Raw genomic sequence first — 26,310 nt, 5'->3', positions numbered from 1 at the left:
GATTGTGTTTCAAGAATGACAAATAATCAGTGCACAATTAACTTGAACTGGAAATTGTATAAACTAATAAGAAATATTATTAGACACTGTTACGTCCTATCATCCGTACAAGTAAAATTTTCTTTTTTTTCCTTCTCGCTATTCTATACTATATTTTCGTTTGCTATTTGATTTCACATCGTCTGTATAAAATACCTTAATTTAAACATTTTGCGTGAATATTTCATGTGAAAACTTATTTGGATAATCGTATTACTCTCTATCATTTCGTATCAGCGTGACGCGTATGTTGACTAGCATGAGCCCCAATCAAATCACTTACGAGGCGCGTGCCGCGTGCCGATGCCGAACAATGCAATTCTCGGAAGAGATAACTCTATCCGGAGTCGAGAAATTCATTCCCACGAACCGAAGTTTTTATCACACTGTTACATAACTGTCGTACATAAAAATCATTATGAATTAATTTGATTGAAATGCTTTAACCCTTATAATCGTTCGAAACAAGTTGGTTATTGCGGACCAATCACGGCCCTCGACGCGCGTATTGTTCGAATTCATGAAACCTCATTCATGCAGACTAGAGTTCTTGGTGTTTTGCATTCGTATGTTATGCTCTTCACATTTTTGTTTAATTTCACTATTTTTATCGTAATTACTTTATACAAGTCCGAAATATGTATTAGCGAACGCGCCAATCACATCTTTTGTGAGGCGCTTGATTAATCAGAATAAATAACGTATTAACTAATCAGAAGTCTAGCAAAGGGGGACTTAGGCTAGAATGAAAAATTTGAGAAATAAATCAGTTAATAACTCCGTAGCTTCATTAATTTATAGGAAATTGATCCGATCTTTTGAAATTTACATAAATTTAGTTGTTTCCGTGCCAAATTCCATCTTGATACCATAAATTCTATGCCCAAATTCAGCAATGTATTTGTCGATTCCTAAAAAATCGAGCCCCCCTTTCCTCCCGAGTCGCGAGCGTCACTTGTGCCTATATAAGCGCGACAAAAATCGTCAAATTGATTATTGTGATTCATTCATGTTCGGATTAAGGCACCTCGTTGAGAAAATCAAGCAGGATACTGCGAAATCGGAAAAGAGCTTGGAATATCTCGAAATGTAATAAAAATTTTTGAAAAGTATACATATTTCTATTTTCTTTTTCTTTTTCTTTTTCTTCTATACTGTAATAAACTGACTGTACTCGTAAAAGCTGCTCAGTCTTTCTCTTCTTGTTTCTCCTTCAAGAGGGCTGATTACACTCATAGGAGCTACTTAGTCCTTTCCTTCGTATTTTCAATCGATTTACATTAATTTCATAACAATAATTGCAAATGCGTTAGTAAACAATTTTTGTCTTTTTGTAGAATGACTCAAAGAGATAATCGCGCTAATAGGAAGATATGTACACTCCGTGCCGCAGTAACCGCTCTATCTCCGTCTTGCGACAAATCTCGCGGTCCTTCAAGTCATCGCGATTCCCAAAATCATTTGATTCTCAAAAATCATTTCCGACATGCCAGTCAACAATTGGGTAGTAACTCGCGTTTCAGTCGGATATACAGTAAATAAAAATGTCATGGAAAGATATTCAGCGTCCTCATTTTTTTTTCAATTCACTCCTCTTCCCCTTTCTCATAAGTACGAAATGATAACAGGGCTCTAATGCTGAGATTAATCATAAATTTCCTTGCTCAAAGAAATATATAATATGCTCAAATTGATTATTGTCTTTAATCTTTAGAAGCATAAATGTTAACCATCGAGTCAGACAAATGCTCTATGCTCTGATTAATTAAATCAATGCTCGCAAAGATTTGCACATTTCGGGCCGATCTAGCGCACTACCTCCGCTATCGCTCGAGGCCCGCCGAACACTCACGTGATGCTCTGGTTCAGGAGCGTCTCTGTAGCTTAAACGTGCGGAGATCGTACTTTACGTTATTATATTTTTCTTGCAAAATAATTTTTATGTTCTTAAAAAAATGAAATACTAAATTTTCTAAAACATTTTGTCATAATAATTCTTACCTACCAGAAACCATTTAATAATTATTATAAATTTACATCGAGAAGTTTCTATAACAGACTTACGAAGATTGAAGTCAGGAAATATGTAAACTTTGTGGATTTCACGGAAATTCCGTGTTTTCCATACGAAGTTTTGTAAAGTCTCAAGTAGATTCTATATAAGAGGATTCTATACAATAACTATTTTCTTCTATAAACGAATATAATTTTATCATTGTAATTAAATAATAACAAAAAAATTTTTAATATAACGCAAAAATCTTATGTACTTCTCTAGATTAAATATCTGAGAATAATCTGTGCAAATTTCAAGTGAATCGATTAAGAATTATAAAAGTTATCGTGTATACCGATTTTTAAAACCTCGTTTTGAGAAAAACGCGTTTAAAGTTTTACAGAACTGATTTTTGCTTATAAAATTATAAATCGGAATTGTGCTTTTAGTCTGCGCCATATACTTTACAAGTAGCAACATCTATCTGCCAAAACCTGTTTCTTCGAAGGAAGTTCTTTGGAGTTTTCTTTTATCTGCGGAGCTCTGCTGCGCGAAGTCTGCCGCTTGCAGACTCAACGAAGTGAGGAGATGCAAGATATTGCTTCTAACTATACAGTTGAAGTATTGATTTAAAACTATTGAAATATTATTCTAAACAATATGAACAAAATATTATTCTTAACAATATGAATATTATGAACAATATAAATATTATAATTAACAATGAACAATAAATTTAAGAAAAAAAAATTTTCAATTTTTTTTAAACCTCAAGAGTGGTGTCTCCCCTTAAACGAATAAAAGTATCTTCAACTTACTTCCTAAATTATTCTCTTCCTAAATTATTTCTTCAATTTATGTTTTATCATACCTTTATTTTTATAACTTAAGTCATAATTGCCTACAGCAGATAAATAAAATATGTAAGTTTATATTGTACTGCGTCATATTATTATTTAATTGCTTGTGGCATTTTCTGCCGATGTGGTATCTTATGTGCCCGATACGTGAATATCAAAAGTGTAATATGTTAATTTGTATAAATAAAGGAATGATTCTAGAATATAAATAACATTTTTTCAATTTAATTCAATAATAATGAGAAGTTATTAAAAATAAATTTTAATATGGCATCCTTTTACGAGACACTTTGCACGCATTAATAAAATAATTGATAAAAATACCGGTCAGGGAACCCCGGTCTGATGACTTTGACCTTGACATATCCCATCATGACCCTGAGTAACCTCCAATAAGTTTTAGCCGTCGCATGTTACTCGTTAAAAAGTCATAAAAGAAAGATATATATACGGACACGCGTGCGCACATACACACAACTTATACAATAAATTCGGCAACCTCCACGCAATACAAGTAATGCTAATGCCGATGATATTGTAAGTTTCAAGTCTCATAACTTGAAAAGTACTGATTAAAAAAAGGTGTCATTATAGCATTTTGGAAAGACACCTGTTATTAGATTCTGAAATAAAAAATAGGGTATTTTGTTTAAAAAAATCGATTTGACCTTGGTGGCGCCATCCAAGATCAAACTGACAAAATCAGTAAATAGATCATTTTAAACCTTACAAATTTGTATAAAACATTTTTTTCTTAGAACTTACTTTTTAAAATATTTAAAGGATCTCGAACTTTTTGTACACCCTGTGTATATATATATATATATATATATATATATATATATATATATATACTTGTATATATATAAAAGTTTGATTAAAAGTTCACCACGTTTTTTTTTCAAAAACGATAGGAGATAGGGGAAAGACATACTCATTATCAAAATTGTAGAATAAATGCATACTTTGATAACTTTGTGTAACTTTGAATGTTTCTTGGTTATTTACTACTAATAAAAAAAGGTCTTTTTAATGGAAAGGAGTATTTTTAGTCATTCTATCGATAATATTCCGTCAGTCAAATATCTTTATAATAAAATATTTCTTCAAAAATTCAAGTGCTTCAGAATATAAATTAAAAGAAGTGAAGTTATGGATTATTTCGCCTTTTGATAAATTTGAGTTCTGTCTTATCCTTTTATGCTTTTACTCTATTACTCTTTTGTTTATTTAATAGGTTAATTACCACATAATTTATTTGAAGATGAAACAACCGATCCGAAACAACATAAGTTTGAAACAAATTTTTTTATTATTGCAATGTTCAAAATGTTCATTATGTTGATCTAAACGAGTCTGTAGTCTTCGTGGATAGCTTGTTTGGACTTTTTTTGATTTTTGTAAACATTTTTCTTTAGAAAGAATGTATAAATTGCGATTTACATTTACATACATTATCTTTTATCAATATCTAAAATACATCGGCAGTGTGGCCAAACATTTTAAAAATATCCCATATATTATAACATCTTCTAACATCTTTTCTTTCTAATAGTAGATAAATAGTAGATTAAATTTATTAGACTATTAGTTGATATTACGAGAATTTTAAGTCGTTTTAGTAATACTAATAAATCTGCACTTGCGTCGTGCTATTATCCTGTATCTATCGCTTCCATCATTGCCGAATGTCAACGCGTAATATTTCTAAAATAATATACGTTGTGAAAAATTATGATGTAAAAAACGAGTTTCAAAAACTTAAAAATGTTCTGGCGTGTTGAATGAAAAGATTTTGACTCAATTTTTTGGATTTACAATACATGGTAGACTACATTTATACTACAACGTTTATACTAAATATGAATATTTTCGGCAATCATTTTTGACAAAACCTTTTTTACAAAATCTGATTTTTTTGCTCGCGCATATCGTTCGTTGATTTAAAAATCAGCATATGTAAAAGTAATTCGGAAAATGTAGACATTATTAAAATGCAGAAATGTTAATATTAATAAACATAAATTAAATTGCCATGCAAGGATACTCATTGTCATACAAGTATCTTTGAGACGGGACTATGTAATAAGTGCAATTTAGATAGTTTCTGTCTAATTCCGTAACACATACTGTCCACATGCAAAATTATTGTCAAAAAATGAGAGAATTAATAAATATTTGGAGCATTCAAATGTAAACGTAAATTAATATTATGATCACATATTACTGAATTAGTATTATTATTTTCTAGATATTTTTCAAATGTTATATTTAAAATATATGAAATAATATTTTCAATAATAATTAAAATGATAAAAATGGCACTCATAAATAAATTTTGCACGATAACTTTGGCGATGCGATTTAATAAATGTTTTCAATTATTAATTAGTTCCACAGTAAAAAAAATGCCAAAAATTCTACCAAAAAAGAGCATTTTTACTTTCCGAATTATTTACAGCTCTTTAATAAGTATCAAATATAAAAAATCTGAGACTTTTATATAGAAATATATATATATATATATATATATATATATATATATATATATATATATATATACATTAAAATTACATCGTAAATTTAAAATTAATGCCTGCTCATACATTTTATGGGAAATTGTTCTCTTTCTTTTGAAACATTTGGAATTTGTGCACTTTGTAATTTTATAGTTCATGGGACACTGATAAAAAATGTCAATTGTACAATTGTACAATTCTCTAGAAACTATACTGAAGGAAAAATATACTAAATTTTAATAAATAATTGTTTGAATATAGTACTAATATTTATTTACGGAAAATAAATAATAGCTAAATAAAAAATGTGATAGTTAAATTAAATTAATGGTTATTGTACCAAATGAATATGTATATGTTCACATTTAGTGAATATTTAATCGATATTCAAACAAATATTTATTAAAATTTAATACATTTTCCTCTTGGTATACAATTTAGTCTTTAGAGAGTGTTGAAAGTTAATAGTATTTTAAATCATAATGCAAAAATTATCATGTTTCCAATTCTCTGTGACTTTTTTTGATAAGTATAATATCTCGTAAATCACCACATAAAAATGTCTGCAAATCAAATCCTACCAATCATCGAGCTATAAAATTAAAGTATTTTTAATGATTGCATCGTGATTACATCAAATCCAATAATTAGCAGATATAATCTTTTAATCAATATAATGATCACAGTTTTGTTAGTTACATCTTGTACCTTACTTAAAAGATCTGATAAAATATTTTAATCGCAATTTTAAATCGCTTCATGAATATTCTATATTTTAATCTCACATCCTAAATACCATAAGATAATAGTAACACGAATACAAATATCTAATGTTCATGCTTTCGTTTTGCATATACAATAGTATATTAGAATAGATTCTTTATTGTTCTAGAATTTTACAATATAGATTATAATGATTAATACCTTGTGAAGTACTGAAATTGTAAATTTATTCTCATCCTTACAAATCCATGACTCATCTGATTTCTAAAATTTCGTCTTCATCTACTCATTCTAAACTTATCTTGTATGTAAGTTGGATCAAACTGTAAAATGTAACATTCAACAAAACTGAAAGTAAAAAAATTAATTGATACAGACTTATTGATGAAATAATTATAGATTTATATACATATATATTATATGCATATACATATATGTATATATATATATACATATATATATATATATATATATATATATATATATATGTATATAGGGTGGTCTATTTAAATCATCTGAAATATCTCGCTTATTTTTGATGATATAAAAAAATGTTTCAAGTGAAAGTGGAACGGTTTCAAGGGGGTTTCAACGTATTTTGATTATGTATCTTAATTTTGATATGGTATATAGTTGCTTAAATACCGATCGGCACGCGAGTTGGTGAGGTAAAGGATAGAAAACAAGCTGAAAATCGTGTGAAAGTTGCAAGTAAATTCCAGCACCGTTTTACATCATTAAAAAAAAGCAAGATATTTCAGATGATCAATTTAAGTGGACCACCCTGTATATACATACATATACAGGGTATCTGATCTAACTCGAGCAGTTGAAATATCTCGCTTGGTTTAATGATAGAAAAAAATATTTCAAATGAAAATGAAACGGTTTCAATGAAGACGTATTTCGGTGTTGTTTTTCTTCTAGAAGAAGGCGTCAAAAATAAAAAGGTAAAGGTCAAAAAGGTATAAAAATATAAAGGTCACCACTTTTTTAAATGAAATTGTGTTATTTCTTTACACAATATGATTCCTCTAATTACATGCATATAAAAGTATTTAAGCAGAGACGTAAAAAAACCAATTATTAAGATATTGTACACTTTTCTGGTATAAATTGACATAAAATGTTAAAATGTTTAATAACTCGTAAACTATTAACTTTTTTACACCCGTACCTTAATACTTTTATGAACAGAATAATGAGATGAATCAATTGGTGTAAAGAAAACACGTAGTTGCTTATTTGAAATATAATCCATTTTGCCAATGCTTTTTTTTAAGCAACTACAGTATCAGTCAAAAATTTAAGTTCACTTCCCATAAATATACAATTCTGAATAAAATGCAGTCTCGCCATATTTTACAACGTTGCTTTTTCATGAGGAAAGAGAATAATAGGTTCTGGTTTTGTTTTCCAGCAGGATAACGATCCTAAGCATACATCAAAATTGTATAAGAAGTACATCACGAACAAAAAAAAAACAGAAAGAGTTAAAATTCATGAATTGATCCTCTTAGTCATCTGACCTGAACCTAATCGACTACTATGGAATGAGTTGGACAGAAATGTGCGAAAAATGCAACCAACTAATCAAAATCAACTGTGGGAGTTTTTGCAAGTGTGTTGGACTCAAATTTTAGTTACTGCTTTGAAAAAATTTATAGAAAGAATGCTCAACGTATGTGCTGTTCTGAAATGTAAAGAAAAATATTTTGAAAAGTCAAAAATCAACAAAAAAAAATATAGAATTTAGTTTCTATGCTGTTTTATTTTACGATACTACTTTTTTCCTTGAAAATAAAGCTGTTAGGCCAGGATTGATTACAAAAACTTGTGTTATTAATATATTCCCAATAATTTGGGATAAAACTTAAACTTTTGACCGGTAGTATATATATTTTTTTATTCCAATTAATTCATCTCATTACTCTATTTATAAAAATATTAAGGTACAATTATCAAAAAATAAGTAGTTCACGAGTTATTTAATATTTTATGTCAATATGTATCAGAACAAAGTATAAAACATCTCTTAAACTATTTGGTTTTTTTTATGTCTCTGTCTGAATACTTTTTATGTGCAGAGTAATTAGAGGAATAATGTAAAAATAATCATACAATTCCATTTTAAAAAATGGAGTTGACTTCATATCTTTTTGACATTTCCATCTAAAAGAAAAACAATATGACCGAAATACGTTCCCATTGAAATCGTTCCACTTTTATTTGGAACATTTCTTCCTATTATAAAAACCAAGCAAGATATTTCAGATGCTCGAGTTAGATAGGATACCTGATGTGCACGCACGCACGCACGCACGCACATAAAATATGTATATTCATATATATATATAATTACTGTTAATAATTATAGTGAAATTTAACATAATCTAAGTCGCCACGCTCTTATTCAATATATCGTTTTATTAAAACAATGGTTAAATTTGACAATGTAGTTTTAAATTTTATCATTATTTTTAACGATATATTGAATAGGACCAGTAGTGACTTACTTAATTTAAATTAGATTAAATTTGATACTACAGATTTAACATATTATGCATTATCATTCACTATATATAGTATGTATTTATCATTTTCTTATTTCTTAATAAAACTTTGTAAACACATTTTTTTATGTTATTGTCTTTTATGCCTTATTTATAAACATTGTTTGTAAATTTTTTTATTTGTCGTATATTTCACCTCTATAGGATATATTACAAAAATACAAAGATTTTAAAAGTTTTTTTTTTTATATAAAAAGTAAATATTTTAAATTTCTAATATTTTTTCGTAGTAGTAGACAGCATAAAGTTTTTATTGACACAGTTTATTTAGTTTAAACATATAGTAATTAATACTTGATAAATTAAGTTTTTTTTAGATCTAGCGTATATATCGAAGTTACTCTAAACATATTTGGTAAGTGCTTGTACTGTTTAAGATATCTAAAACAATGAAACAAGAAATTTGGGCTAATAGGAATCGGCGCTGTAAACAATGCGCAAATATTTAAACCCGCACTTAATATTAAATCATTTATCGTACTTCTTAAAAAATATTTCACAATTAAAGTACACTTCTATTAATTTTTTAATCATCTTCAATCGAAAATGAAATGATCGTAGTAAACTCTTATGTTAGACTATGTTACTCGTTACTCGGTCTTTAACGCAATTTCTCTTTTATAAGATGGAAATTATCCCACAATCACTTATAAAGATGGATGGTCTCAAATGAATATGATAATATTATTAAATATATAAAATTATAAAACACTAAGATATAAAAAGGGAAATAAATAATGTGTATAGAAATTAATTGACTTCATGGAAACGCAACAGATGTACAAGACATGAAAAACATACATATGTGATGTAAATGTAAAGTTTGAAAATTTAAAATACGGTATATATAAAATTAAAAATCACCAAAAAGATGTAGTAACACAATTAGTAATTGCTAAAATAAATAAGCTAAAGTAAACTACAGAATGTGAACCTAACAAGTCAGAAAATAAAATTAGACTTAATGTCATCATTAAGAACAAAATCAAAATTGTTGTCAAAACAAGATAAACTATTACGGTTATTTAAATAACGGTAATAGGCTTGGTTAAGCAAGTATTTGTTTTCAGATTAATGTAATTATTTTGACATTTGATGTTTATTATTTCTGAAATAAATCATTTGTTATAATTCCGCTTTATGTCCAAAATTTCGATGTTCTTGTTGTCTATCAAATATTAAACAAGAATTAACTAATGCTTAAATTCTAATTGAGAAAAAAAATTGGGGAATTAGATATTAAGGAATTAGATATTAAAATACATTGATTAAAGAATATGAATGAATGTTTATTACTGACTGCAACATACGCTACAATTTTGCTTTTGATACGTCCTACTTTATATACGAGTCTGTCTAATCATTTTAGTTTTCATTATTTTTAATATATTGTAGATATATATTTAGAAACAGAAAAATTTAATAAATATATTCAATGTCTTTTATTGCATAGGAATTATATGTCTTACATTGCTTAGGAACCTGTCTAATCTATTCGGTATATATTATTTTTAGTGTGTTATAGATTCATTCATATGTAGTTGGGTGAAAATTTAATTTAATACATAAAGAGCATGCACACATGTGAAAAAACAATATGTTAAATAAATTTTTTGTTAATAAAATTTTGTTTTTAATAAATAAACGACAGCTAAATTCTTTCAATTGTTTTCAGGGATATATCTTTGATAATATATATCATGGTCATTGAAAGGCTTGACTTAATGTTTTAGAACATACATACTGAAAGGGCCATAGGTGACTGTCGATGGCTGTAACATCTATTTGTCCTTGTCTAAATGCTTCATCGTAATATGTGTCGATTATTATTATGTAGTATTAAGAGTATTGTACTTTCACTTTAGAATATATACATGCACGTTCAAAGCTCACATGTAAATCACGCGCAAGCGTACACAAACAAGCTTTCAGATAAGGACAGATAAATGTTGGAGACACTTTTATTACATTGATCAGATACGGTATAACCCTTTCAATATGAAGCCTAATGTGAAGGTTTACTCATGATCAATGCAATTGGTCAATTTTTTCTTCATCCGAGATTTCAGATCGACTTCTAGCATTGTAAACACAAAGTTTAATAACCGAAGTGCAATCTAGTTATAGAAATATGTGATTGGAAGTATGGATAAGATTTGAATCAGAGCTCCATTTTTAAATTTATTTATCTAGATTTATAAAAGTAGCGCATTGTTGTAGCTCCATTTTGTGTAGCTCCATTTTACATGCCGACAACCCCGTTTTCTTATTATAGTTAACCCGTTACTCTTGTAATCTAAAGTTCTAATTTGAATTGCAGACATCTTTACGTGATGGGGTGTTTTACTTGTTAAAACTAATAGGAGTTGTAAACACGATAATTTTTACATTATAATTCTAAAAATTACTAATCTTCAATGCCTTCTAGAGATTAAACTTATAAACTTATAAAAAGTTATGTTTATTGATATTTTTGATCAGCATTAAAATTATAAAATATAAACAAATTCGGGAGACAATTTCTTATAAAGTATGGGCGGAATCATTTTATGTTCAATTTTTAAAAATTAAATTTTTAAAAATTAATTTAAAAAATTATACTTTTGTTATTTATGTGTAATATATGTATATTGACTTAATAATACTTAATTATGTAAATCTGAACTTTAATGATAATTAAATAAACTTTAATGTTTATATTCCATTATCTTTTTCCAATATAATTCGAGAATAATTAATTAATTTTGATTTAGTTTTAATCATCATTTCCAATGTTTAAAAAATTATTTGGAAAATCATTCTCATATATCACATCGTCAAAGTATTAGATTCTCCTTAAAAAATATTTAGAATCTGTTTAGATGTGTTCAATGGCAAAACTTCGATGCAAACAATCGCAAAATAAGTACTCAAAATTCTCGGTGAACCATCAAATCCGGAATCGTTGCTCCTTGTTGAATTCATTCTCTTATGTTCGGAATCGTCATTCAATTCAATGCGAGTCGATCCATTTTCGTCCGTACTCCTTGTCGTGACAGTACTCGTCGTACTTTCAGTACTGTCGCTACTGATGGACGGTGTTCGCGAATGATGCCGTCTTCTCTTGATCTTTACCCGTCTGACTTTGGAGAGATCCCGCGGCGTAGCCGTAAGCAATGCGGACGGCGTCGTGTAAAACATCTTCATAAGATCGAGTGGCCGTTGTAAAGGTGTATTCTTCGGACTGGACTTGGGAGACGTCTTTGGCAAAATTTTCACTAGATGGTGCTTCTCGGGGACAAGTTTTGTGATAAGCATATTCCGTTCATTCACTGACGTTATTAATTCATTATTACAAATCTCCTTTAGCCCCTTTTCACTTTTTTCTAATAATGCCTTTTTAATTGATGGTTTCTTCTTTTTAATCGCACGCTTCGTTTTGGAAGATTGCAGAGGACTAACGCTAGGACTAGTGACCAAACTGATTTCCTCTGACGCAACTGGAATTTCGACATCGTTTATGTTTGTCAAATCGTCTTGATTGCTCCATCTTGAAATTTTCCTGATTAAAGAGGGATTGAATGACAAGTCATTTGTTGGAGTGTTTGGATTTTCATGTTCCTCCTCGACTTTTCGATTGTTGCACTCTTTGAACAACTCGGGTGCTTCAACTATATTTATTTCCGGCATGGTAACCTCGACTGAAGTAATCACGGAAGTTGTACCGAAATTGTTGCACTTCAACGAAGCTTTCTTCACAGTCGGACTTATGTTCTTAGTGTCGATCACTATTGAAAAATTCTTCTTTTTTGATGATATCTTATGCATCGTCGGCATGTTTCTTTCGATTTCCATTGCTTTTGCAAGTCTCTCTTTTTCCGCCTTTTCTAATCTTAAAGATTTCGAAACATTTTTTTCTTTTTCTTTCTCCTTTTCAAAGACTATATTATTAAATCCGTCTATCGAATTTTCGAATGTCGTAGTGTTCATTTTAACGTTAATCTCAGTTTTTCTTTCATTATCTTTCCTCTTTGAATTCATCGAATTTATATTTTTTTCAATTTTAGAAGTACTTGTTTTGCGGAGAGGAAATCCATTTTGTTGCTTCGATCTCGTCATTTCAGGACTATTCGGCGCTTTGATTTCGCTCCAAAAATCAATGGACTCAGTAGAAGTGCTTCTCGATAATATTACACTTTCATCTTGAGAGTTATAACTCGGATCGATCTTCGTTGATTTCTTTTCTGTTATTTTGCTTACAGGTTTTGTCTTTGACGTCTTCTTAACAGATATATCCTTACCTGTAGCTTTTTCATCATTAGATACAGACTGCTGGAAAACCTTGGAAATATTATTCGCTGAACAATCGTTCATCAATTTCGAAGAATCAACAGAAATGTTTTTTTTCAAAATTCTTATCTCATCATTAGCATTATTGCATAAAAATGATTTTCCATCTTCAATTTTTATTATGTTAAATGTACCTGAATCTTTTCCAATATTTGACAAGCCACTTTCGTTTGTATTGTTTTCTAAGAACATCGGCATCTTACTCTTAAAACTCGATAAATCTTTCAAAGAATCCTTTCCTACAATACAATTAATTTTTTTAATTGAATCAGTCTTTAATTCCGCTTCTTTTGCATCCGCTGTTGCTTCGGTAATAATCGTTTCAGTTTCGATGTTTGATGAATCAGTTGTTTTCAAGGTTAATATATTTTTGTTAGTCCTTTTCGCATTGTTTCTCGATGTTTTCGTCAGACTGATATCTTCTGGCTTAATATCTGCTGCTAGTTTTACCTCGTTACAGTATTCATTACTATACACTTCGTCATTTGTTTCCTTGGCCAAGGTCGTTTCGTTAGCCTCTAATTTGACTGCATTATTGTGTCGAGTTGCGTCGATTTTAAAACTTAATTTATACGCGTCTACGCTATTGGTTCTCTTTGAGGCATTTAAGGAAGAAACTTGCGCCAAGTTCGATGTTTTGTTCATCTTCTTTTCCGGCAATACAACAGCCGCGGTCCCGACGTCATGATCACTTTTCAGCGAATCCGCCTGATACTCTGCAGTCTCTCGTAACGGAAGCTTTGGCGCTTCTACGGCATTATTTCTATCCGTATTAATTTTAGACAGTTTTGGCAGACGACAGGTCGCGCTATTTGTTGTGAGCATCGTATCGCTGACGTTGTTTTTACCAACATTGTCGCTGCTTTCAATTTCAATGTTTTGCTTTATCATATTCTCGTTGTGCGACATCGCCAAACTCTTTGGCGTGAGTTTTTCCGATATGAACTTATCACTTTCAACGGAAGCAATAGAATTTTTTCTAGCGAGTACTTTTGGTGTTTTGATAGTTGAATCGACTTCCAAGTAGTCAAATATCTTCTTGGTAATATTATCAATCAAATGATCCTTCTGATTTTCGTCATTTTTTATATCTGCGATGAAAGTGTCTTCCAATATTCCTCGAAAATTTTCCATTTGTGAATCGTTTCTCGATGCGTTTGTTGAAATAAAAGCTAAAATGTTCGATTGTATGGGAGTTATCTCAGTTTCTTTTGAGAACGATAAATCTTCAGTAACGATTTCTCGCATATTGCTTTTTGTTGTTAAAATATTGATATCTCGATTATTCGACGAGTCATCTTTCGATATGGGAATACTATTTTTTGCCAAGGATTCCGTGTTTTTAGATTTATACATTGCCTTTTTTAACGCTTTAAAGTCTTTAATATTATTTGTCATTTGAATTTTGCAATTCGGCTCTGCTGAATCTACATCTGTTAAACTTTTTGATATATTATTTGTAAGAATATTATTTTCGATGTCGACGAAGTTATTCGTTAAGTTCAATTTATTTTCATTGGCTTTCACGTCGAGTTTCTCGAGTTTCTTGTTAAATTTTTCTGTCGGTTTTTTTATCGTCAAACGCACGCTATTTCTCGACATATCTTTTACGTAAGATTTTTGTACTGTCAACACGACTTGCGTTTCTGCTTCGTCTGCATCGTTCGAGATAACGTCTATTTCGTTTCCAGTTCCAAATCTATTAGGAATGGAGACTTTTATACTCTCCTTAAATTTCTCGTCTGTCGATTTGCACTTTTTGTTCTCTGCATTTGTATTCATCCAGAATGTGGAGAAATCTCCAGCGCTATTACATGCTTCGATCTTATATATCTGAGGTCTTGATTCATCATTCTCTGTAATCTGCGAATCAATGGAAATTTCACTAGAGATGCTTGATCGTCTTTTATCAATCTTATCGGTCGATGATAATTTATCAACAAATCTTTTTTTCTTTGTTTTTTTCATGGCTTTCCTTATTCTTGTCATAGCCGTTTGTTCTTCCTCCTGAATCATCATATCAGAATCGATATTGTTCGCGTAAGGATGCTCGAGCAATCCTTTTGCCATCGTTCCCTTTTTAAATATTGAAGTACCTCGACGTGTCTCATTCTCGATCTGAGCTTGCTCCTCTGCTACAAGACTGTCTAAGACTTTCGCCTGTACTTGCGCGTACGCAGCTTCTCGTTGCATTTGCTCGGAATTAAGTTGTAAATCGGAGGAAGATCTGCGTCGCGTGAATCTGCGAGTGATTCGCTTTCGCACAGCTTCTCGCTCCTCAGAATTTTCTAAATGATCTAAATTAATCTGATGATCTAAACGTATTTCCTGTTGACTATTATGGTTGTCTACTAACTTTTTGTCCTTAATAAAAAACTTCTCCATTAAAAGTTCACCTACTGACTTTTCGTGCTTCTCGTTGTGCTCGCGTAATGCTGGATTGTCTTTCAGGGCCTGCGATCTGATCTTGATAGTCGGCCGATCGCGACGTAGATTTCTGGAAGGATTCCTATTGTGCGAGAGTATTTTCGGTGATGAGACATCGATATCCGCCGTATCGATCACTCGTCTAGCTGATCTCACAGAGATCGGCGAGAAACGATGCAGATGGCTGAGTGGTGATTCGGAAATCGTCGACAAATGCGGCGAGAAACGCGACAACGAAGTGTGAAAAGGCATTCTGTGCGAAACATCATAATCTTATAAATACAATGAAACTTAAAAGCTCAATCGAGATAAATCAAATAAAAATATGTAATGCCTTGTTGAGCCAGCCATTGGATGTACATGTGAACAATGATTTATTCAATTTAAAAGTACATTTAACTGGAATAAATGACATATTTTCATTTGATCATAATCTTATTTGGAATTAGTGAGTCATAATTCTAGCTCTTTACATTTTACATAAACTAATTTCTGTTTGGCGGATACTTTTCTCATGAATCGTTCAACATGTTTATTTCATATATAAATGGTATAGATATATTTCATATATAAATGTTCAGATTATACCATATACAAAACAGAAGCTCATTAGAAGTTCAAGTCTTAACCCTTTCAGATCCTACGTACATTATAATATACATCAAATTTAAAGACATTCTTCATTGAAATTATTTAATTCTATTTACATAATTTAAGATCTGATGTACATAATAATGTATATGTTGGAAAAATAATAAAAATTTTGAAAACAATTGTTTAGTGAGAATTACTTATTAAAGTGCGAGTTTAAATTAAAAAATTGTTAATATAGTTCCAATAAAATCAAGTCTGACAGGGTTAACATAAATCATATCGAAAAAATATTACAAAATAATATAATAATATAGTATATATTATTCATATATATATTATTTAAAATATATCTATTATTTAAAATATATTTTGAATATCTTACAACAAATAAATATACGCGATTTGTATATATAGATTTATTAACATAAATTATGAATTTAATATTTGTTACTTCTATGATCATCGGTTTATAATTAATTCCCAAATTCATCATCATTGGCTACGTTTAGCAGAAAAAGCAGCTTTGCAACTGTTGTAAAATTCTTGAATATAACTGATTCATATATTTAGATTCAGTAAGGACTTAAGGGCAAGATCAATCATATTAAAGAATTTTACAACAATTGTAAAGCTGCTTTTTCTGCTGAACGCGGCTATTGTCGATGATAAGTGATATAATATGCCGTATCTGTCGTAGTACTTGTTTGTCTTGCCAAAGACAGATTTCATTCGTAATCCTAACGTTTTATGTATTTATATACATATTTTATAATTGTTTAAAAATATTTTTAGTACTGACTTTTCTGAAAAACTATGAAAGTTTAAACCAAAATCAATCCTGATAATAAATATATAAATTTTCGCAATTAAAAATTTTAATTTGTCTATAAGCAAGTCACACAATAATTGTCGATTTAACTAATTTTCAAAACATGTACATATTAACGACCTTGAGAAAGATTTCCACCAATAAATGTCCATTCGAATAAAAAAAAGAACATATTTTGATCCAATAAAAATAAGCTACAAAAAACTTCTCCGTTAAATATTATATATAAATAATAATGTTTTCAGTCGCATTAAATTAAAATTGTCTTTATTCTTACCGTACTATTCCTGTCATTAACGAACTATGATTAGCGTAAGCTCCTCCTCCATAATAGTACGGCACATCGTTATAGTACGGCATTTTCTTTTATACCTTCTTCTTCGTTTACACTAAATAATAATAGTCACAACGATAATATGAGAAAACAATGACAAACAAATTCGCGAGAAACAATCGATGCGTCGATCAAGAGGACAATTGAACAACTGCGTTGTTCTGCTTTTAGAGATAGTGGAGCGGTCACGTAAACGCGGTAGCTCTGGCTCTCAGGTGTGCGAAAAGTGAAGCTGTTCTCACGGTTCAGAGAGCCAAGACCAACTGAGTTTAAGCGACCCAGTGTAATAATAGAATTCTAGTATATGAGGCTTCCAAGCGCTTACTACTCGACTCTAATAACCTACTCGTTCGCCCGACTATTATGACTGGTAATTTTAACGATAAAAGGAATGCGGAGCAATAATCTTATCTGCATTTCCCACAACATTGCATTTAATACTTATTCATGCTAACAAAAATTAAAAGAATCTTTCGTTCCTATGCATATAATTGTTCCTTCTATTAAGGAACAAATTTATGCATAAAACGAAAGGAAAGAACTAATTGACCGTGAATGTTAAAAAAGAGATTTTGCTTTATTCATTTTTATTTATTTGTATATAATTGACTACATCAAATAGAAAAAAATATATAGAATATATATAGAAATATATATATAGAAGAATATTAAATACAGGATGTCTTACGTAACTGTGATTTTTCCGGCACTTCCGACAAAAATTAGTTTGGATAAAAGTTAATCAGTTTTCAATCGGTTATAAATTGCAATATTAAAAATTTGCAAAATACTTTTTTTTTAGGAAAAAAGTCAAGGTCACCCTAATTTTTTTAAATGGCACTACATATTTTTTATGTCATAATATTGTAATTAGAGTCAAGACGAGTTCAATGACCTGCTATACTATGACCTTGAGATGACCTTACAGTCAGACGTGAAGGACAAAGCCATTTCCGAATTCGTGATATTCTCGAATGTAGTTCACACGTATATATACGTAGAAAAAATATCAACATAACTTGTAGTATAACGAACGCTTCAATAGTTTTGTGTTCAGTTGTTCAGTGTTGTCTTAGTTTGTTGTTAGAGCAAATCATAGTTCAGTCTCAGTTTGTCGAAAATATATTCCTAATGAGAAAGTTGATATACTGTTAATATTCGGTGAATGTAAAAGGAAAGCACATGAAGCTGCAATTCTGTATGCCACAAGGTATCCACAGAGATATCACCCGTGTGCAACAATGTTTTATAACATTGAAAAGAATTTAAGAAATTATGGAGAATTTGAAAAGAAGAAACAAGATGGAACAAACCGCATTTAAGTACTTGCAGTAACTGCAGACAATATTCTTATGTCTTAGCACATTTAGAAGAAAATCCGCACACTTCCATTCGTGCAGTTGTTACTGAAACTGGTTTATCTAAGATTCTGTTCATAAGATGGTAAAACAGAATCATTATTATCCTTACAAAATGATTAATGTATGACATTTACGTATAAACGTAACTGATTTACAACGTCGTCTAAATTTTATAGCTAGTTGTCACATATGAAAGTAATCTTGAAATATTACAAAATATCCTATGGACAGATAAATATAAGTTCTCAAATAATGGTGTAATTAATCGTTATAATCATCACTTTTGATCGAAAGATAATTAGTTCCGAGAACATAATTTTCAACAGAAAGTTTATTACAGTGAATGTTTGGTGTGATCTAGTATACGGTTGTATGATTGGACCTTACTTTTATGAACAGAATTTGACAGCCCAAGCTTACTTAAATTTTCTTCGTTCTCAACTTCCAACATTGTTGCAAGTGATGTTGCAACGTATTTATTTCCAACAAGATAGTTGTTCATCTCATAACGCTCGGATTATTGTTTAATATCTAAATTCAAAATACGGAGAACGTTGGTTGGGCACTTACGGATCAATTCCTTGGTCTCTCGATTTGTCACTACTAGATTTTTTCTATGGTCATTTGCAATCAATAGTTTACGCGGTACCAATTCAAAATATGGAACATTTAAAACAGCGAAGAAATCCGTACAGCATGCGAAAAAATTCGCCGTGATAGTATTATAAGAGTAACTAATGGAAATTTATTATATAGAGCAGAATTGTGCCTACAAGAAAGTGGACTACAATTCGAACATTTATTGTAATTACATAATTTCTTTCATTAAAATTTGTTATAATTTTTTGTTCTATTAGGTGTTGGAATTAATTCGTAGCGTTTTACAAGTGATGGGAAGTACTTTCATTAATGTATTTTTTAATGCTCATGTGAAATAAATAACATTCTTTCATTAAAAAACGCTACGAATTAATTCCAATACCTAATACTTTCTTGTTATGCTACTATTTTTGTTTATAATTTGTTATTTTGTATGTAGTTTCATTTAAAAAACAAGAATCCATATCTGTAAAAAAATAACAGATACAAAAATCTTTTTTTACTGTAGAATAGTCCATATAAAAAATTTAATACAAATAAAATAATTTTTCACAAAAACGTTTCCGTTCATCCCATAACTGTAAGGTCATCTCAAGGTCATAATATAGTAGGTCTTGACACCAGTTATAATATTATGAAGTAAAAAAAAAGTAGTGCCATTTAATAAAATTAGGGTGACTTTGACTTTTTTTCTAAAAAAGAGTATTTTGCAAATTTTTAATATTGCAATTTATAGCCGATTAAAAACTGATTAACTTTTATCCAAACTAATTTTTGTCAGATCATCGGAAGTGCCGGAAAAATCGTAATCACAGTTACGTGGGACACCCTGTATATAAAATAGGGAGAAAATATGATACATACAAAAAAAAATTTTTTATAGCAGAATTTTATTAGAATAAATGCCAATCAAATTAATATAACCGAACATTTGATTATTTCACCATAATAGCTATTACCAAATTCTAGGGGGATCAACCACTGTTAACATATACTGCTATATATACTGTACAATGATTGCTAATTATGGCAATATACATTTTATTGCTAGTATTGTTAATATTGTTATCCTATGTGTTGTTATGTACTACTACGTATTGCTAGCGTATTGCTAGTACTGCTAACATTGCTTTATTACTGTACTGTCACAATATATTTAAAAAAAATGTATACTAATTGCCATAGTGGTTGACTCTTTGATAGACTATTTTTTCAGTGTAAGATAAGAAATAATGAAAATACTCATAATACGATTATGCATACTTATCCGAAAAACTCCTGCGTCTAATAAGTCAATAAGGTCTCGGGACTTTATAAAGTTAGAATGGCTCAATAATGTTTACTTTGCAAATATTAACATATAGAACAAAATATCTTATCTCAATGTAGATTGTAACTTATGAAATTAGAGGAAAAACGTAAGAAATAAAAAAATGGTACTTACTTATTTAATATGATAAATATCCGAAGTACATAAATTTAGATCAAACTTTGCAGCAAATTGGAATGTCGTGAGGACAAATGCATCTTTTTATAACAGTTGGCACTACTACCGATTATTACAGAAATATAAAGGATGCTCATATTACTTGCAGTATACATAGTATCCAATCCTATCCTATATAGATCAAGCATTCTTATGATTTTTAATGAGGGATGAAGTCGGAAATTGACAGTTTATGTGGCGTTTAGAACTCGTGCTATTTCAATCTATCGTACTGCTTTCATCAAAATAGAAAGAGAGAGAGGGTCCTAGACGCTACATAAACTGTCAATTTCCGACTTCAAACTACAAACAGAATGTTTGGATTATGTATACATGTCGTTGGATAAATCGATTGATGTAGAGAAAAAATACATAGGTAACTATATTTAAACTATTTGCATATGAAATGCAACAATTCAGAAAAAGTATACATAATTTTATTAATTTTTTATTATATGTAATTATTTAGATGAATTATTTCCATTTAAATAAATAAATAAAATATACTACGCAAAAAAATTAAGGGATACTCTATTCTGTTCTCCAAAAATGGACAATTTTCAAGAGAGTGTAACTTTCAAGGGGCGTTTTATAACTATCTAGAACTGATTTGATTCTCTTTGAAATATTGTTGTTAAATACGAAAACTCTAAATGACATATATCTTTTTATACGTGCAAAATTTCATGTTTAAGGGATGAACAGCTCTTTGAAAAAAAAAAACGGTTTTTTTCTTTCGAAGCGTACATCGTCGGAAGTATTAAAAAAAATCGGTAATTATTTACTCAGCCCCTTTGAGCTTAACATATGTTGTCAAAGTTATAATAAATCCTAAGTAACTTTTCCTCAGCAACTAGATGACGGTCTCTTATAGTTTTTGAGATATTTAGAGTTAAAGTGCAATTTTAGTATTATGCGTCTATACGATTTTCTACCCGAAGCGAAGTCCATTTCTTTTTCCCTCCTTATCAAAAGGCGACTGATTTTCCACATAAAGTGAGGTCCAACCGACCACTTCCTCTACCTAAAAGTGTTTGATTTTCCACGCGAAATGAGGTTCAGCCCCTGCCTAGCGACGTCCAACTTTCCTTTTCACGCAAAGAAAGTGGGCTGGAACTCGCTTCGCGTAGAAAATTTTTTTAAAGTACAAATTCTCTGCTTTAAAAACATTCAAGATCAAGATCATCGGAGGTCCGTTATTGTCAAAATTTATCGAAATATTTATTTGTTACGAATTAAATTATATAATTTATCTATTCATCTACTTTCCTGATGAAATGATTAAATCCTAGCTCGCCATTGTTATTTTTTGTTATCTACTCGGCCACACCAAAATCTGTGAAATCTTACAACTTTGTCACGCTATACCTTTGAACTAAATATATATTTTTTTAGCTCAAAACAAGTGAAATCTGTATCTCAAAGACAGAGAGAAAGACAGATAAATATAAATCAAATAAAAAATATTTTATTTTTAATTAATTACAATGATTTAAAAAAATTTTATTGGAAAAATTCGCAAAAAATGATGATTTTATATAAAAAATTCCCAAATTTTTTAATCTAAATGTGAAATTTTTTTAGTTGACCTTCTGAAGTAAAAAAAAAACAATAATATGATATAAATCGCTCAAAGAAGTATAATTATTTGAAGTATCGAAAATCGACGTTTTTTTAAAAATCTAGATATTTATCTAGATTTTTAGATATCATGATTTTAATAAATAAAATTTTAATGAAAAATGTAAAAAAGCCCATCAGAGCCTACAACTGTTCGGATGCACAGAAAATTCTTATTTTCGCATAAATGTAACAAAACGAATAAAATATACGATTCGACTTTTTAATTCAGGTCCTTATCAATATAAAATTATAATACAAATTTATCTGATGTTGTTAGCAATAATTCTCATACAAAATTTCACTTCCAAGAACCGAAAAACAAAACGAAACGATTAAAGTGAATCTTTCTGCTTCCCAATTTAAACACATTTCATATGATATCTTTGAAGTAAATAACAAATGGTTAAAAAATCTCAGCAATGCCATAGGAAATCAAAGTATTGTTACAATTAGGTGAGAATTTCTGCTTGCCAACGTTCAACATTAGAAACACCTGATTGAATTTGTTAAAACATCGAACATAATTTTGTCAGATTAAAATTACTCAACATTAGAGAATTTAGGAACAGAATTTTTCCTTTAATCAAGGAGATAAAGCAAGCATGTGATAGTAAAACTGACATAGAGAAGAGAATTTTTTCTTTAATCATGACAACAAAATTATTTGTTAAAAACAATCCACATATTCTTTTTACAAAGGTGAATAAGGATGATGTCATAGTGGCACTTGACAAAACGGAATTCATACAAAAAACTTTACTGTATCTGATACTGATACTTATAAGTTATTGACACACAATCCAGTTAATAAAATTTTAACACAACTTAAGACGTTATTAAAAGGATGGAAGCAGCACAGTTTCGTTGAGAATTTTGTTTACAACAAATTGAACGCTTCTAATCCTGTTATTTTCCGAAAATACAAAATAGGTTATTCACTTCGTATTATGTTTCTTCAGTGGGAAGCTCTCTATAATACCCTCTCTATAATGTAGCCTCTTTTTTAAATGATATATTACACGACAGTATACTAGCAAACAATTTTATCAAGAATAGTTTTCATTTGACTAAACACATTTCTAATTTGACAATCTCTGACAACGTTCTTTTATTTTTTGACATGATTTCATTATTCACAAATGTACTTATTGACTTGGTTTTGAAAAGCATAGAGAGGAGATGGCATCTCATTGAAAAAAAAACGAACATTCTCAAAAGGAAATTTTTTAAAGCGTTGGAATTAGTTCTTAATTCAACAATTTTTAGTTTCAACGACAAATTTTATAAATAGACTTTTGATGTTCCGATGATTCCGGGTTCACCATTATCACTCATTGTGTTGAATATTGTTATGCAAGATCTTGAAATAAAAGCATTACAGAGACTTCCAATTTTCACTATCCTTTTATATGAGATATGTTGATGACATTGCGTTAGCATATGATACGTCATACATTGATACACTGGTGAATCATACACCTTTAATTCATTCCATTCTAGATTAAAATTTACAACTGAAATAGATGGGGACAAGTTAGATTTTCTTGATGTCAGCTTAATTAGAAAAAGAAATTCTCTTATTCAGAATTGGTACCACAAATCTATTTCTAATTGATACCACGACCTTCTTCTGGTCGTTATTTAAATTATTTTTCTAGACATCCTTTATGCCAAAGTGAGAACAATCGTTGGTTTAATTGATAGTTCTTTCTTTGTCCCATCTTCTATTTACCATCAAAAGAATTTCGAATTAATAATTAAAATTCTTTTAAACAATGGATATCAACTGAAACTCATATTCTTTGAAATAAAAAATAGATTGTCAACAAAATTTAATGCCAGGATAATACACCTACGGATAAGACAACGGACAATAATGAAGATTAATCACAAATTTTTTACAATCCTTTTTATACTACTTTTATTAGAAAAGATCAAAAAATGTTTTAAAAAAGACTCCTTAATATGACATATAAAGGGATTAATAATCCTAGAGGGTTCATCAGGGATCATAAAGACGTTCGTCTCAAACTATCTCACACAGACGTTGTATATAAAATTGATTGTCGAGATTGTGAAGCATCATATAATATGTGGGCCAAACAGATAGATGTTTGAAGACACGCATAAATGAACATAGAAATCATATAAATTGGAACACTACACAGCATTTCGTAATAAGAGAAGACAGAATTAGTCATCAACATAATTTTGATTGGGGAAATGTTAAGATATTAAATGAGGAAAAGGTACTTAATAAAAAACTGATTTCGAAAGTGATCCATATAAAGCAACAGAAACAGAGTTTAAATTTACAGAATGCTACGTATTCTTTAGATCCACTATACATGAATTTGTTTACGGAATTGTGACGTTGATTTTACTCTCTTTTTTGTTCTTATTTTTATTTTTATTTCAATAACTACTTGACTTTATTATTTTGATTCTCATTGTATCTCTAACTGTCGACACCACAAGACTTTTACGTCGAGTTGCGAGAAAACGCTTACATGTAAGTTGATAATTAAAATTCAGACAAATGATTTTAATGATTCTCTAATTTTTCGTTTTCGTGTTTTTTTTGAATGACAGTAAATCTGCAAATCTGATAATCTGATGAGCGATTCTACTTAGTGACGCAATGTATATGACTTCGGTTTTACTTTATGTAAGTTTTTATATTATTATTGTATAAGTTAATATTTTTGATAATCATTGGGCTATTCATTACATAGCTAATGCTTTGGCATTTGAATAAAGAAGAACGAACTAAATTGTCGGGAATCATCAACTTGGAATTCACGTTATTTATATAATTTCGATTTATATTTTATATTGATAAGGACTCGAATTGAAGAGTCGAAACGTATATTTTATTCGTTTTGTACATTCACGTGAAAATAAAGAATTTTCTGTGCATCCGAACAGTTGATGTAGGCTCTGATGGACTTTTTTATATTTTTCACTGATAGATTCTTTCGGGCCTCATTTTATATATTTGTTTAAAATTTTAATATTTAGAACTACCTGTAAAATTACCTATAAAACTAACTATTTACCAGTAATTGCGTTTTTTTATCTCTTGGTTTCGGAAGCGCCGAAGGTTACGCCAATGATTTAGAAGATGATGTAGCTTGATCTAAAAAAAATTACTGTTGCAGGTTTATTGTACCTATGGATAGTTAAAGTTTTTTTCTTAACCTCAATCCAGGTCTTAAAATTATATTATAAAAAAGTAACAGCAATAGGAAAAATCGCATAAGGTATATTGTCTCCTAGGGTGGCGAGGTAAATAATGTTTTATAAATACAATAATGTTATTGTATTATAGAGAAATACATATAGGCGAATTTAAAGTTTACTATAAAAAAAAATTTTACATATTTTTATTTTACAGTGTGTCTCGAATTTAAATGGCTAAACTTCGAGAGCGTATAAGGGATTGATAAATTAAGAAAAAAAGTCCTTTAGAGATATGCTTGTTTTTGCTTCATTTAAAAAAAAAGACAAAACATAATTTTTATTTTTGTATTTATTTATTACTTATTCGTTCACACTTATTTATTTGTCACTTGCTTAATGTAGATATTGTTCAAAATATTGGCCTCTTGCAACAATGCACGCATTGCATCTTGTACGGACAGTTCATTTTGCAGCCAAATACTGATCTGGTCAACGTAATGACGTCCGGCACTCTTCTGTCTGGAAATTGGCACGCACTCTCGCACTGCCTCTGAAACATTATCGCTGAAGTTGTATACGAAGAAAACAACAATATTCCGAAAATTATGTTTGTTTTCTTTAGCATTTTTCTCCAAAACAAAGTAAAAACAAGCATATCTCTAAGGACATGTTCGAATTCCCTGGATGTTCCTCGAATGTCATATTATCCTTGTTGTTTATTGAACGTTAAATAAGGATGACATGACATCCGAGGAGTAGAACTCAGAATCAGAACACGCCTCAAAGGACTTTTTTCCTAGTTTATCGATTCCCTATAGTTTGCCATTTTAATTC

The 26,310-nt window shown here is 29.7% G+C and overlaps 3 protein-coding genes across 7 annotated transcripts in view; 1 reads left to right on the top strand and 2 right to left on the bottom strand.

The window, feature by feature from the left end:
- Nucleotides 1-17,424, bottom strand: part of LOC105148513 (Protein kinase C delta) — a 49,519-nt gene extending 32,095 nt beyond the window's left edge. The window contains exons 1-2 of one of the 3 annotated variants that reach the window (XM_087403972.1): nucleotides 17,167-17,424; nucleotides 11,620-15,719 (exon numbers count right to left, since the gene is read on the bottom strand). In XM_087403972.1, coding sequence (XP_087260098.1) covers nucleotides 11,620-15,719; nucleotides 17,167-17,249 — 4,183 coding nt within the window. In that variant the 5' untranslated portion in view covers nucleotides 17,250-17,424. The remainder of the gene's footprint in view (nucleotides 1-11,619; nucleotides 15,720-17,166) is intronic. The other 2 variants (XM_087403962.1, XM_087403965.1) reach the window with 2 other exon arrangements.
- LOC147910745 (histone-lysine N-methyltransferase SETMAR-like) overlaps nucleotides 1-26,310 on the top strand; it is a 90,457-nt gene that overhangs the window by 46,882 nt on the left and 17,265 nt on the right. Inside the window, exon 1 of one of the 2 annotated variants that reach the window (XM_087404045.1) lies at nucleotides 17,505-17,593. The exons of the other annotated variant lie outside the window; for it this stretch is intronic. The gene's annotated coding sequence lies outside the window, so the exon portion shown is untranslated. Of the gene's footprint in view, nucleotides 1-17,504; nucleotides 17,594-26,310 lie in introns of those variants that run through there. 2 annotated transcript variants of the gene reach the window in all.
- The window catches only part of LOC105147870 (protein kinase C beta type), a 47,509-nt gene continuing 47,009 nt past the window's right edge, over nucleotides 25,811-26,310 (bottom strand). For both annotated transcript variants that reach the window (XM_087404030.1, XM_011059187.2), the window contains one exon: nucleotides 25,811-26,026. In XM_087404030.1, coding sequence (XP_087260156.1) covers nucleotides 25,886-26,026 — 141 coding nt within the window. In that variant the 3' untranslated portion in view covers nucleotides 25,811-25,885. The remainder of the gene's footprint in view (nucleotides 26,027-26,310) is intronic.

The sequence above is a fragment of the Acromyrmex echinatior genome, chromosome 1 (genome assembly GCF_024713525.1).
Source record: "Acromyrmex echinatior isolate Ae372 chromosome 1, ASM2471352v2, whole genome shotgun sequence".
Lineage (NCBI taxonomy): Eukaryota > Metazoa > Arthropoda > Insecta > Hymenoptera > Formicidae > Acromyrmex > Acromyrmex echinatior.
The sequence above is the reverse complement of the archived record's forward strand: the minus strand, read 5'-3'. Positions and strand labels throughout refer to the sequence as shown.